At 46.3% G+C, this 15,000-nt stretch overlaps 1 protein-coding gene across 4 annotated transcripts in view; it reads right to left on the reverse strand.

Annotated features, from left to right (window-relative positions):
* ARID1A (AT-rich interaction domain 1A) overlaps nucleotides 1–15,000 on the reverse strand; it is a 61,604-nt gene that overhangs the window by 5,845 nt on the left and 40,759 nt on the right. For 2 of the 4 annotated variants that reach the window (XM_030464598.1, XM_030464594.1), the window contains 13 exons: nucleotides 12,442–12,682; nucleotides 12,033–12,122; nucleotides 11,165–11,332; nucleotides 10,276–10,591; nucleotides 8,895–9,040; nucleotides 8,698–8,807; nucleotides 6,280–6,489; nucleotides 5,543–5,750; nucleotides 1,651–1,783; nucleotides 1,154–1,326; nucleotides 806–956; nucleotides 516–647; nucleotides 308–404 (listed from right to left, as the gene is read on the reverse strand). In XM_030464598.1, coding sequence (XP_030320458.1) covers nucleotides 308–404; nucleotides 516–647; nucleotides 806–956; nucleotides 1,154–1,326; nucleotides 1,651–1,783; nucleotides 5,543–5,750; nucleotides 6,280–6,489; nucleotides 8,698–8,807; nucleotides 8,895–9,040; nucleotides 10,276–10,591; nucleotides 11,165–11,332; nucleotides 12,033–12,122; nucleotides 12,442–12,682 — 2,175 coding nt within the window. The remainder of the gene's footprint in view (nucleotides 1–307; nucleotides 405–515; nucleotides 648–805; nucleotides 957–1,153; nucleotides 1,327–1,650; nucleotides 1,784–5,542; nucleotides 5,751–6,279; nucleotides 6,490–8,697; nucleotides 8,808–8,894; nucleotides 9,041–10,275; nucleotides 10,592–11,164; nucleotides 11,333–12,032; nucleotides 12,123–12,441; nucleotides 12,683–15,000) is intronic. The other 2 variants (XM_030464596.1, XM_030464597.1) reach the window with 2 other exon arrangements.

The raw sequence follows: 15,000 nt of genomic DNA on the forward strand, positions 1-15,000 counted from the left end.
ATCCCTTGGATCAAATGTGTTACAGAAACATGATGTTTCAGAAAGTTCCAGCGGGGTAGAGAAGCCCAACAAAGCTTCCTGATCTCCTGCTGCCTGACCAGAGCACACACATCTGCAAACTACATAACTTCCCACCCTCAGCAGGAAAATACTAAATAAAACTTCATTAAACTATTTGCAAACTTCAATTGTATGCATACAGAAAGTAAGCACACAGCCCAAAGAGGGTTGGTTTTTTTCCATCCTCCCCTTTTCACAACCAAAACTCTTCACAGTCCAACAAATCAGAAACTTTCTGATCCTTTACCTGCTGCTGCTGTTGATACATGGTAGTTTGCTGGCTAGGGAAGGGGCTGCCCGAGGATGTGCCTTGAGTGGAGAATTGATTGCCATAGGAATCATGTCTGGAGAAGAAACAGATGCATTACTTGGCTGATCAGATGCATGCTTTCACTTTCCCAGTCTCAGAGCTCTTTAACTGGTCAGAGCTGTTTGGGGAACCACCCTGCACAGACCTTTGCTGCTGCTGCTGCTGCTGCGGGTAGCGGCTGGGGGAATACATCCCCGAGTCTGGGGTGGAAGGCAGGATGTTTGGCTGAGGGGTTCCAGTTGCTAAGTTGCCCTCAGGTCCCATGCCAGGCTCCGTCCTACATGGAAGCAAACATAAAAATCCCCACAAGTCCACTTAAAATTCACCTTTGTTCTTCAGATGGTAAAAAGATGCTTTAGAGAAGTCACAATAGTGAAGAGAAATAATTCAATGGGAGTCAAGGGATTCAAGATCTCACCAGGTTCAAGTACCCACCTCACTCTGTCATAAGGACCTCCATAGGAATAGTGCTGGCGTTGTCCCATGGCCATGTTACCCATCCCTGGACCTGCAGCACGATTGTAAGGGTCACCCATACCACTGTTGGGGCCCTGCCCTGAGGACATGAAGGGATCGCTTCCTGGAGCTGAAATATTGAAAGAATAATAATAATAATAATAATAATAATAAACCTGTCTGACTCTTGATTAGAAAGAGCCATCCCTTCTTCTGGAGAGGAAGGATGAGCAGGAGGTCTCCTACTGCACATATCCAGTTTACAGCCAGACACAGGGATTAGCACTCAAGGAAAAAAGGGAAAGGAGCATGCAAGGACTTCCTCACCTTTCCTCATACTGCTGTAAGGATCTTTATTTGGCTCGTAAGACATGCGACCCATCATGTCAGAGGTATTCATGCTGGGCTGGTACCCTGGATTTGGAGTCATGGAGTTCCTTTTCTGGAACGTAGGATCACTCCCATCTGCAAAGGCATCCTGAAGGCCCACTGAGTTACTCCTGATTGAAAAAGCCACACAAACACAGAATTATCTCTATGATGCTCCTCAAGATACTTTCCCCCACACGTTCCCTCTTGGGTGTTGTTACACCCCAGAAGGAGCCCAATTGTGTTCCTCCCCCAGAGGCACAGAGAACAACCTTTTCACTGACACTGTCCTCAACCCCAATCCCCAGACAAACGATTATTCCCACACAGATGCAGGGTCAACAATATTGCTGTGAGCCAATACCAAAGGAGCAAGGCCCTGGAGCCCCACCAGAACAGCCAAAGCAACCTCACAGCCATCCAGCACCATGGGAAAGGGTGCAGTGATTCCATACCTGATGCCTGGCAAAGGGGGCATCTGACTGTGTGGTGTAGATGCTGGAGTTGGTGGCTTCAGGTCTCCTCCTTCTGCCATGGAGCTGCTGGTGGACTGAGGTGTCTGAGGACCCTGCATGGAGCCTGAACCCGCTGCAAGAACAGAAATGTGATGTGAGCAGCTTTGCACCCTACAGATGCAACCCAGAACCTCCCAGCACATCAGCCTGAAGGACAGAAAGCAAAGAGTCCTTCAGGAAAGAGACAGATGAAACACAACCAAAAAAATTACAAAGAGCTCAAAACTGCAAGGCCTTACTGGGCCAGGCTTCCCAGAAGAACCATGCACAGTGATGTAAAGCTGAGAGGGTGTGTTTATTTTCATCACACCTTCATTCTTAACCCTTTTACACACCCTGCCACCTTGGTGGCATCGTCTCCTCCTGCCCAGGCTACCCAGCTTCCAAGGCTGAGGTTGCACAATGCAGCACAGAACGTGGTGCTTCTTGCCAGGCAACAACCACCTTCCCAATACTCTTTCTAGCCAGGAGGAAGGTGGGTTTGAGCCCTCTCCTGGCAAGTCTCACAGTCTTTCTAGTGATGGAAACTCCGAGATGTCTGCTGAAGTCACTGAGTAACTCTGAACAAGGCTGCTCTGCCCTTCCAGAGGGGTTAAATCCATGCAGATTAATTCAAGCACCACTCCCAAGGATTCCTGAACAGGGAATGCTGGAGATGCCGGATCTTTCACTGAACAACAAAACCTGTCCAGCAAGTTCCCTGGCTCTGTGCAGGGGTGGCTTTATGCTACACTAAGCTCTCATCAAAAATCCCAGGCCCTCCTCTTCCTCCTGTGCAACCCAGCTGTGCCTCCAGCTCCAGGAGCTCTGCTCTGCCCCTGCCTCACCAGTGTCAGCTCTCAGGTTCATACACTCCTGGCAGCTGCCAAGAGCTGAACTCTTAATTAATGTTTCCATTAGTTACCAGCCCCAGCACCCCATATCCCTCAGCTTCAGCCCTGCTGGCTGATGAGTCATTTCAGCTATTCATTAAAATCCTCCTGAGGTCAGGTCCAGGGCATGTTTGTTTACACCCCACCTTCCTGGCACCCTGTCCTCTCCTCCCTGACTCCCTCCCAGCCCGGGGAGGTCTCAGGAGAAGGAAGGGCAGAGGCAAACTCAGGGGACTTTCATTCATGGGTCCTCCCCATCATTCTGCTCCTTCCAGCATCAGCAGGTTCAGCTCCACTCACTTCCCCCAGGAATTCTCCTTGGCATCAGCAGGAAGAGGCCTGGAGACATTCCCTGTGTCACTGCCATTTGGTGTTTGTCCCCACCCCCCCACCATCCCTCCCACTCACAAATTTACACACAGTTGGAGCCAGGCCAGGTCCATGCTCTGGGGTTTAAAAACCCAACAGCAGAGTGGTGATGCCTCCCCAGGGACAGGCAACAGTTTGTGAGCAGGAACCTAAGAAGGTTTGTAGGAAACCTGCGTCCACAAAGCAGCACCCCAGCCAAGACCTCTCTGTAAAAATTGTCTGGTTTTTGAGGGTTATGGACCAATATTTGTCTTGGTTTGAGCTAGGATTGAAATAACTGCAGAAAACTGGTTCTATCCTGGCTCAAACCAGACCAAACACTACATGGAAAACAGCTCCAGCACCAAGAGCTCTACCCAGATGGCTGTCCTGCAAGGCTTTTAGATGCTCTGCAGCCTCAAGAAGTGATTAATGGAGAATCAGTCCTCATCACTCACAAAATTATGCAGAAGTTCATCTGACAGAACAGGGGGAAATGAAGCACAAGCCAATGCCCAGAGGTCACAAAGTCTGCAAGGAGAGGAAAGCACGTGTGTCTGTGTGGGATGACAGAGCCCTTCCTCCAAACAATGGGACTTCAAAGTGCCCCACAACTGTCCTCTTGGCTTTCAGACAGGGGAGTTATTCCCCAGGAAGGGTGATTTGTTGGCAGAAAGGCCTCTGTGTGAGGAGGATGCTGCCTCAGCAAGCCCCTGAAACAGCAGTGTCCATGGGGACTCCTCAATGCTCCTCTAAGGCTCTGCAGTCTGGAACTCAGGTTGAGAAAAACTTGTGTTGTGTCCTACACCTTCAGCTCCTGCTGATCCAGAGGAGCAAGAGAGGAGGAAAAGTGAAAGAGGAGCACGAATGTGCTGAGGGACACAGCTAAAAGGGTCAGAGGAACCAACCATGCTTCAGTGCTGGTGCTGTAAGACAAGTGGAGGGGACAGTTTTAAACAGGAAACACAGCACAGTCCTCTCCCTGCCCAAGTCAAACCTGGAGACTAAGATAACAGAGCTGCACAAACCTGCAGGGCTTGGGACAGCAGCCCTGAAGATCCCTACTGCTGATGTGCTGAAGGAAGAGACCACCTGCAGCTCAGCCCAGGGGCAGACTCATGACCTTCACATACCACCCTCTTAGCTACAAGAAAATAAAAACTGATGCACCACCTAATCCACTCTGCCAGGCACCTACCTCCTCTACAAGAAGTTTTATGTGGCTTTCTTAAAGGCCCAAGCTCTCCAAATGCTCTTAACATCCTTGTCCCACTTCTCTAGTATCTCAGGGGGGCAAGAAAGAGATTTTGGAAAGAAGGTGGGGATGGATTTGTGGTCTAGTTTAAGAGGAACTCAGACACCACTTCAGACAGAGGTTTTGTCTAATGACACTAAAGTTGGTTTATCTTGCAGCATACACCAAGGTTGCAGCTACTCTAAGGCAGGCCTCCTGACTAGCAATAAAAAGACATGATTTAGTTCTTTAAAAAACCCCACTCTGCAACTGAGGGGATAGGTAAATGAAGTTTCCAGAGTATTCACACAAGTCCACTGTCAATCAAGGGCTTATAGCAGAGCTGAAACACAACAGTCCAAAAAAGGGTTCATTATTCCACTCCTCAGGAGCCAGACAAAGATGATGCCAGGTTTCAGAACCAAAAAGGCATTTTTTGCAAGCAGTACTGGAACTTCAAAGCAGACAAAGTTTTTATTTCACCTACATGAACTCCTGACCAGAAAAAGCATCTGAAGCTTTTACTTCGAAAGACAAACTGGAAAACTGAATCTTAAAGGCTTGGCAAGTTCAGCAGCAATTCAAGCAATGAACTCAATGCAAATGAGACAGAAACCATCAGACTTTCCAAAGACTGAAGAGTACAGCATGCACTGCTAGCCTGGATGTTTTCTCCTTGTTTTGTTTTTTTTTTTCCTGAATTGAACACCATGCTTAAATATTCAGAAACTGGAGCACCCCATCAAACTTGAAACAACAGCAGAAATTCATTTTAAAGGGTCTGAAATCTAGAGCATCCAACTTGTAATAGGCTTACAAAGCTCTCTGGGCACAAATTCTCAGAAAGTCCTCACTGTCTGCTGCTGAAGACAGAAAGGAGTAATTCATGAGGAAGATGAGTGCACACCTACATCAAGTGTTTAATCCCAGAAACTAGCACTTGCACAGTTAAACACACACAACTTTTCTAACAAGTTCTCAAAGCTAAGCAGCAAAAAGGGCTGCTGTTAGAACAGGCAGAGATCACCTTGAAGGGTAACTCCGGACTTCTCTCTGCAGCAGAAACCCAGAAGGTGGGGATGGACTGATAAACCCAGAGGTGCACATCTGTATTTTTATGTTTTACCCTTTCTTCAACTTAGTACAGAGCTGGGACACACAAAAACTAGACTATACCAAAAGGCTTGGCTTATTCCCAGTATCATGCACTCCCACATTACCCAAGTATGTAATCCACACAACCAGACAACATCTAATTAAAAACAGACATGAAGGTTTTGTGAAGTTTGGGGAATCAGTCTGGCATACAGCAGGTGGAACAACACAGTGTATGAGGTCCTCCAGTTCAAATGTTCATTAAACCAGTGCCTACACTCACCTGGAGATGGAGGCTGTATCTTAGTCTGAGACTTCTTTGAATCAGCAGCTGCAAAGATATCTGGAGGGGGGTCTTCACCTCGTTCAATCTTGCACTCAAAGGCATAGAGACATTGGATGTACTGCTTCTTCAAAGAACTAGCTGCACTGCTGGACGTGCCCACATTGAGATTTGTGGCTAACTCACGCCACTTCTTGTTTTTGTTGACCTGCACAACCAAAGAAGAGGCTCTAAAACTCAAAATCCCAGCTACTTCTCCTCCAATAAATTGTCTGGGAAGAAATCAACAGTTCTCAGCTAAAACAAAAGGATGGAGTAAGGGCTAAGCAGAGCAGATACAGTTGTTTTCAAAACCCAAAACTCTCTTCCCCACCTAGAGCAAACTTTTCCAAGTGGGACAGATTGCAAACCAAATTAGCCATGAGGTCAGTTGACAGCCAGATGCAAAGACAAAGACAGTGTCACCAATCTTTGCACTGGACAAAGCAGGGGGGGAAAAAAGCACTTGCACTGAATGTCACCACAGGCTGTCCTCAACCAGACAACAGGAGAGCAGACACTTGGCACTCTGCAAGGGTGCCAGGTTTTAGAAGCATTATTTAAAAAAACAGAAAAGAAACACAGCTAAATGGGAAGTCATGGCTTCCATCCAGCTACAAATCTAATTGTGTTGCCTATTGACTTGTGAGTGCCAGACAGCTCTGAACACAAACACCCACGGGCTGCAGGACACTCACCTGAGTCAATCCTCCAATTTCCTTCACTGAGATGTAGAGCCTGTAAAGGTCCAAGGGTTTCCTGCCCACTGCTGGGAGGTTTGTCATGCCCATGGCCTTCTCCTCAGTAAAGGCCAGGTAACGATCCACCCAGATCTTCCTCTCAGGCTCCCCACCCAGCTCATAGAGTTTGGTGATCTTCTCATTGGTTGTAGTAGAGGAACTGGACTTCTAGGAGAAGGAAAGAGATATCAGGACTGAGCGGCACAAAAGCAGCTACCCACATCCCAGAGGGTTTCAAAAAAGCAGTCAGATAAGGGTTCAAAGTTCTGCTGTTACATTGAAAACAGCTTTATATTAGACCCACACTTGTCTCTGATCAACATCAGGCAAATATTACTCAACAAAGGTATCATAAAACCAGCTGCTACTCAAAGGATTCACAGAGTATTTATTTTTAACAAGTGAAGGTTTCAGGAATGCTACAGAAACCAAAAAAAAACAAACCTCAAGGAGACTTTGCAGAGAGCCATCTCCAGAACATCCTTTGTGGGCTCATTTGTTAAATTTATGAGAAAACATCTAATTCAACTGCAAGTGAGATTCCCCATGGCTACTGCACTCTGCCAGGGTGAAAAATGCCCTCTGGTCAGTCCCTTCTCTTAAGTCAAGTGGTGGATGCCTGGTTAAACTGACACTAAACACTGCAAAGCCATGAAAATAAACATGCCTCAGAGGAAAATAAAGATCAGAGGGACCTGCAGAGAAGCATCACCCTAGTTCCTACATATCTGATTCACTGAGCTCAGTGTCTAGAGGTAAAAGTGCAGGCCCATGTGATTTCTCTGCCTGGATCACATCCACTTGGAGTACAGGCAAAAATGGTTTTGGCATTCCAAATGCTTCCTAAAAATGAAGTGAATTTCAAATCTAAGGATGTTCTAGCTGAAGCCCTACACCCAAGACTGAGTGTTTCCATTAGCACATGAGATGATCTTTGAACAGCACAGATCAGAAGGAAAGAATAACCCTTATTTGTAGCTTCTGGCATCTCCCAGCTCAAGAGCATTCAAGTCCTTGTTTGTCAAAGAGTAGAAAGGCAGAGGCCAGAACACATGAGAGGAGCAGGAGATCTGAATCTTCTTGCAGACTGCTGGTGGTACAGGCATGGAACTTGCAGAGCATTTGTTTTCCTTCAAGTAGCAGAAGAGGAGACTACAGCCTAAGAAAATGCTTTTTTGGTGGTTCTTTTGAAAGTTGTAGCAGCAACAAAAAAGAAAAATACTCCCTGAAGAACTTGTTTGCCTCCCTCTTCTGGCTTTAATACAGGATTTGTAAGAGGTTTGTTTGTGAAACAACTGTAACACTTTAGTGTACCACCTCCCAGCTGAGAGGAGATAACTGGCGAGCTCCAAGCCTGCACCAGAAACATGCTCAGGTTTGTTTGCACTTCTTTTGGCAGTTTCACCATGGCAGGTGAGAATTCCTAATACTAAATTCTTTCAAAAGTGAAAACTATTACTCCCCAAAAGATAGGAAATGCTTCCCTTAATTTCTGAACTTTGTATGAGTCCCAGAAGTAAAACACTCAACTGCTTGAATTATCCTGATAAATCCTGAAGAACCTTTGGACTGACTGGCTCTGTTCAAGCACAACCAGGGCTGCAGACATCAGGCATGACTGATGCTGAATTTCTTTACACTGAGCACTTCAACTACATGGTCTTTTTCCCTTCACACTTCTGATTTAAGCAACAGTCTAATTAGCTATTCATAAGATTTGGGCACTTGCATAAAGCTGACCCAAAAGGTGCATCTGTTCAGGCACCTTCTCTCCAGTTACCAAAGGCAAGACAAGCCCATGACTGAAATGAGAACGTGTAAGTCAGGTGCACCAGGGATATGTCAGAAATTCTGGACAGGGGTTTCAACTCATGAGTCATAAACAGGGGAGGATGTGTGAATTCAGACAGAAAAGTCCCTTTCCAGACCTCACTGAGGGCTACTGGGTCTCTGTAGGGGATGGCAGAGTTCAGGTTCCTCAATACTGTTAGGAACACACGTAGATATTTAGTGGTTTATTGCACCTATAACCAGACCACTCTCTAAAACACACATAGACACCTTTTGAGACACTTATTTCTTTAATTATGCTCCAAAACCTGACACATCCCAAAAGAGAATATCCCACTCACTTGGCACACTCTTGAGTTAGAGCCATGGTCACAAGCAGCAGTCAGATCACACACTACAGGGACGATCATGCTAATGAGAAGTCTGCTCAGGATAAGGAGGATGAATCAAATTAGATTTCTCTCAGGAGCCACACTCACTACTAGACAGTCAGGCTGTTCAATCCTAGCTAACATGCAATGGTTTTATTTCCCTGAACACTGAAGAGGATGAGAGTCATTAAAAACAAAACTCAAAACATTTTACCTTTGACTTGGATTCTGCTTTTGGTGTCCCATCTGCCTTGTTGTTCATTTTAGTTGCAGGTGTTAATTTGACATCCCCCAGACCCATCATTTCAGGGCTTGCTGCCATCCCTAGGAAGTTAAAAGAATCTTTAACACTGATTTTTCAACCCAGTACAATGAAATCAATCAAATGCCTGACAGCCAGCACTGCCTTACCTGCAGAGTTGTTAGCCATATTCCCACCCATGGGATAGGGAGGGCCCTGGGGGTTGATCATTCCAGCCATACTGTTAATTCCCTGTCCATAAGGAGGTCCAGTGCCCATCATTCCCCCCTGATTCATGTTGGGATAACCAGGAGGCCTAGAAAAGGTAAAAAATAAACAGACTTACTCCTAATACTAAGCATTTACCTCTTGTCTTTTAATTCTTCCTTCTACAAAGGAAGCAGAGGAGTGAACTTCTCCAGCAAAATGCCAAAGATCAAGTGCTCTTTTAAAGCTTCACAACCCTACAACCTAAGTAGGGGGTTAAAAAAGGGGATGCAAAGCATTTAGAGAGAGGGACTTCAGTTCTGAGTGTTTTTAACCCTTAATATTGTTCTACTGCATCCCCAAAGTGAGTTCATTTCAGTTATTATAAGCTGCCTTTACAGAGGAGGATACATCTGGAAACAGTGCAGCCCTGTGCATTTTATGTGAAAATCCTTTGCTCCTATAGATGATGTAGGGCTCAAATCACATATAATGATTTTTTTAATTATTATTTCTTTCCCTTTTGTTACCCATACAAGCTACATTATTTTACAAGCCACAGAAAACTTCAACCACAACTGCTGCTCAAACTTGTTACTCAAAGGGTCAGGTCTTGATGCCTTTTTGGGAACTTGACCTCTAGGCAGACACAGGTAACATCAGACAGCAGAAGCAGCCTTTAGGTCAACATAAAGGGCACAATACCCAGTCAGAAAACAAATATATCTAACAGTTTTCCTAGGGGAACCCAATTTATAAGCAAGTTCATGGCTCTCCAGGAACTCTGGCAGGCTACACACACATAATGTGCAATTAAAAAGCAAAACACGACAGTCACAGAAAATAGTTGCAAAGTTCAGTGCTGAATTCCAGCCTCCTTTCCCACAGCTGCTTGTTGAGGCCCTAAAAGGAAGAAGTTCATTACACTGGACAAGTAATGCCTTGGTTCAGAAAAGTGCAGCTGGGTGGCTGTCTGCTGGATTTATGGGCTTTGCCACACACGCAGCATCTTGGAAGTCACTCGTGGAACAAAGAAGACCAGAAAGCAAAACCAAAGGAAAGGATCTCAAACAGATTTGACCTAGGAATATTAAAAATTCCCTAAGCATGTCATTAATGATGGAGTCCAACACGTTGCTTGTCCAACCTTTATACTCTTCCTTTTTTAATATTTAAAACTGCTGAAAAAGCCTCCGAGAAGGGCAAACCTTCGAGGAAGTCTACGTTCAGCATGACCCCAAGGTTGGGTTATTCCAGCCACAGCTTTGAAACCTCCCACCTGACATGGGGAAGGGACTTCAGGGAGAGAGAGAGAAAGCAGGGAGCATCTATCTCATCCCTTACCTGTTCTGGATGGAGTTGGCAGCAGCGTGCATGGCGGCAGCAGCCGCTTCTTGTGCTTTGCGGTTCATGCCAGCTGGTGGGGGACACATCCCTGTCCCCACCTGGGGTGGCATATTTGCCATGTTGGGTCCATAGGGTCGGTTGCCCATGGTTGCATGGCTCATCCTCCCTGGAGGAAGGCCACTGTATGGTGGCACACCAGTCTGCCCGTGCATCTGGCTCCCTGCTGCCATGGGGTTCATGCTTCCCCCCATTCCTGGACTGGGATAATTGGCATTGGACATAGCATTGTAGTTTGGCTGCCTGGGATAACCTCCTGAGGAGATAAAAAAAGGGGAAGACAACATCATTCAACTAGTTAGTTTATGAATCACCATAAAAATCTTCTATCAGCAAATATTTAAAGATCACTAACAGATCTGAGGGGGAGTGTTAACACCTCAACATAAAGTCAAAGTACTTGGATATAAGCCACATAAAATATGTTTTGGTACAGCCAAGTAACAACATCGATTCAAAAGCTGCCTGAAACTCTCCCCAACCCTCAACTGAGCAGATTGAGTTCCAGGACAGAATGTAAAAAAAAAAGACTTAACCCTTTGCAAAACATAAACCACTCGGTTTTCTTCTCCTCCATGGGAACTGGCCCTTCTTCTCTATTACACCAGATGCAGGACTTACACCTTTTTAAAGAAGGAGGAAGGATCCTACATTTAGAATTGCAAGCAGCCCTGACAGCAATCTCACCATGAACAAAGCACCTTCCAGCTCATAAGGCAAGTACTGTTTTGCATTATTCCCCCATGAAGAGGGGACAAATAACCCCAGTTTATCAAAGACAAGCTGGTACAGAAAGAGGCCTTTTGTATTTGCTGAGCTCAGTTCCCACCTTGAGGTCCATACTGCCCACCCTGGGGTCCGTAGCTCCCCATGGAATTCTGCTGGTATGGCCCCATTCCAGCATGCATCTGTCCTCCAGAAGACTGACGGGGAGATAAGGCTGAGCCAGGCTGGGGTGAGCTGTACTGGGGCATCTGAGGATTCCTCTGCATGTAACCTGGTGACCCAGTGAGCAGAGCAGACAATTATTAGTGCAAAGTATCCAGAAGGGCCAAGGGACACACATGTTCTTCAGTAACAACACACATGCATCAGGACCCACTAACAAAATCTTTTCAGCAACAACCTAGACAGATTTTAGAGTGGTTGCCATGAAGGAACCACTGTTACCTGCTAAGATAACAGATCCAATTTCCTGTTTTACCCAGGAGAAAGATCCACAGCTTTGGTGTCACAGGAGTAGCAATACAACTCTGCAGTTCCTAGGGGCTTCTTGTTGCTGCTTTTGCTTGCTTGGCTTTTTTTTTTTTTTTTCAGGGTGACAACTATGTGCCCTCAGTCCCAAGAGCTGAACATTTTTACCTTACTCTCTTAGGGAGAAAAGGCCTGGAATATTGTCAGGAACATCCCTCATTTTGAAGCTTAAGGTCAGGGACCTTGGACAAGTAACATTTACAGGGAAGCTTTTCAAACAGCAGCAAAAACCTCAGAAAGCCAAAATAGAACTTTGGATGGAACATGAAGAGGCCAATCAACCACCAACACTTTATTCTCTGCAAGGTGCCTAAACACTGGCATCTTATAAGCCTGAGGCAGCTTTTAAATGCTATCTCAACATATAAATGATCTCATCAGGTCAGGCAGTTTTTAGTTACCTATCCAGCTTTACCATTAAATCTTTAAGTCATGCCACACACCTCGATCTTGCGCTATGCTTGACTGGTTCATGGCAGGATGCATGATACTGTCTGACTGGCCACTGGGTGGTCGGGGTGGCATCTGATTGCCTACACCACAAAAGGAGAGTGGTTAATCACAAAAACTGCACACCACAAAACCCAGGATGCAAGAGTATTAAATACCCAAACTACAAAACAACCTGGGGAGCAGGGGATGTTTGCCACAGCGAAGAAAAACAAGACCAGGGGCAGTCAACATTAACCCAACAAAAAGACACTGCTGGTTTACCAGCTGTGTCTCACCCATTCTTTTACACATGAGATCACAGGACCTCAATAACCACATGGTACTGACACTGGCCAATTCCTCCCCCCTGGCTTGTTTCAATTCCCTCTTCAGCTGCATAAGGCAATCCCCCCAAATTACCTGGTACTGCAGCAGGTGAAAGGGGACCAGAGCGGGACTGAGCAACACTAGCTGGAGATCCAACTGGGGATGGGGAGGGTCCTCTGATGCCTGGCAGGTGAGGAGAGGTATGTGGAGAGAAAGGAGACTGAGCTGGGTTACTCTGCTCTCCTTGACTGCTGGAAATCCCTGATGTGCTTACTCCAGGACTCAGGGCTCCTTCTGTACCCATGGGTAGATCATCTATTGAACCAGACAGGTCCTGCAATACACACAGAGAAACACATCAGGCAAAAATAAAAAGACATGGGACTCTTCTCTCACATACCACTAAGAAAAGAGTGCATTTCTCCCTCAGCCATACTCCAAGCAGAAATCAATGGACTCTGTTCATGTTACTGTCAGTAACAAAGGCTGCTGCAGACTGAAGTGACTGTCAAATCTGTCTTATCCTGCTGCCTGCCTCTGACCCCAGGAGCTCCCTAGCTGGTTTGCCCAGTGCTTGCTAACAGCCCAAACAACTGGCTGATTTTTCTACATGCTTCTTTAAATTCAGTTTAGAGGCAAAAAATTAAAGAAGGCACAACAACACACGTGAAACTGCAAACAGAGGAAACAGTCCATGTGGTTCCAGCTTGAAGAAAAACGTGGCTCAGCCTCTGAAAACTCCTGCCTCACCATAATTAATTCATAAACCTCATATGAACTGGGAAACTAGTCACTTGAGATGGATAAAAACAAACTAAACAGAGATTTAAAAGAAAACCATAAAATACTCATCAGGGTTCCCATTTTCCTTTCTTTAAAGACAGCAAAAATTAGCAGTTACAAGATCAGCCTGGAAAGCTCAGCTTTTCCAGAAAGCCCTTCCCATTGCACACATCCACCCTGAAGAAGAAAAGCATGAGAAGCCTGAGAAAGTCAAAACCTCCAATTGCCACAACAGCAAAGTGACAGCACCAAAAATCAGTTGGCAAGTTTGAAAAACAGGGATACTTCCAAAAAGACCATGTGCAGATCCAACATGCACAAGGGAACTGGCTGTGTGATAATAAGGTGCATCAGCCTGGCCTGGAATAAAGGAGTAACAGTCCAAGACAGAGTAAGCACCTGAAGAGAAAGGTGGGAATTTAACACTGTGTTCCAGTGAGCAGAGAAAAGTGCCGGGTCCTGCACTTTGGCCACAACAACCCCATGCAGCTCTACAGGCTGGGGACAGAGTGGCTGGAGAGCAGCCAGGCAGAAAGGGACCTGGGAGTCTGGATTGCCAGGAAGCTGAACAGGAGCCAGCAGTGTGCCCAGGTGGCCAAGAAGGCCAATGGCATCCTGGCCTGTATCAGAAACAGCGTCACCAGCAGGTCCAGGGAAGGGATTCTGCCCCTGTGCTCAGCTCTGGTGAGGCCACAGCTTGAGTCCTGTGTCCAGTTCTGGGCCCCTCAGCTCAGGAAGGAGATTGAGGTGCTGGAGCAGGTCCAAAGGAGGCAACTGGGCTGGTGAAGGGACTCGAGCACAGACCCTATGAGGAGAGGCTGAGGGAGCTGGGGGTGTTGAGGCTGGAGAAGAGGAGGCTCAGGGGAGACCTCATCACTCTCTCCAACTCCCTGAAAGGAGGATGGAGCCAGGGGGGGGTTGGGCTCTTTTCCCAGGCAACTCTCAGCAAGACAAGAGGGCAGGGTCTCAAGTTGTGCCAGGGGAGGTTTAGGTTGGAGATGAGAAAGAATTTCTTTCTGGAGAGGGTGATCAGGCATTGGAATGGGCTGCCCAGGGAAGTAGTGGATTCTCCGTGTCTGGAGATCTTTCCAAAGAGCCTGGATGTGGCACTGAGTGCCATGGGCTGGGAACCACGGGGGGAGTGGATCAAGGGTTGGACTCGATGATCTCTGAGGTCCCTTCTAACCCAGCCAACTCTATGATTCTATTCTATGATTCTGAAGGCATTTCAGATCTGCACACAACTCAGCTGACCAGCACGGACAGAACCAATGTCATTTAAAACACCACAAAGACTGAGCCAGCTGATAAATAACTTGGATTCTCTGCTCTTGTGTATACTGACTGGGTGATGCCTTGTTTAGCAGCAGTTTGGGTCATGTTTTCCCAGCTCTGTGTGGTGCAGAAGGACCTGAGACACAAGACACTGGAAATTTATCAACCTCCAGAAGGAAGAGCCCTACTGCTCTGTAACCCCTGACTGCCAGGTGATGTGTGAAAAGGCTCTGACAGCACATCCCCATCACCTAAGCTGGAGAGAAGGATGACAACACAACCCAGGAAGTAGAAAACTGTATTTATGGAAGACTAAAAAAAAACCCCAAGGGATATCCAACCACTTCATCTCACTTGTGGGATAGACAGTGACATTCAGAAGGACAGAGGGGAGAGCTGGGCATCAGCTGCACCACATTCAGCAGACTTGGGCCACTTCCTGCACAACAGTTTCAGAGGTATATTTGCTTACTGCTGAAGAGTAAGGAGGAAAAAAAAAAAAGAGCTTTGTTTTATTTCATTGAAAGCTAAAAAACTGCAGGAAAGGCCTAAAAATAGTGTCTAGGAGGTCTTGCAATTTTCACTGCCTTCCAA

This window comes from Calypte anna, chromosome 23 (genome assembly GCF_003957555.1).
Source record: "Calypte anna isolate BGI_N300 chromosome 23, bCalAnn1_v1.p, whole genome shotgun sequence".
NCBI classification, from domain to species: Eukaryota; Metazoa; Chordata; class Aves; order Apodiformes; family Trochilidae; genus Calypte; species Calypte anna.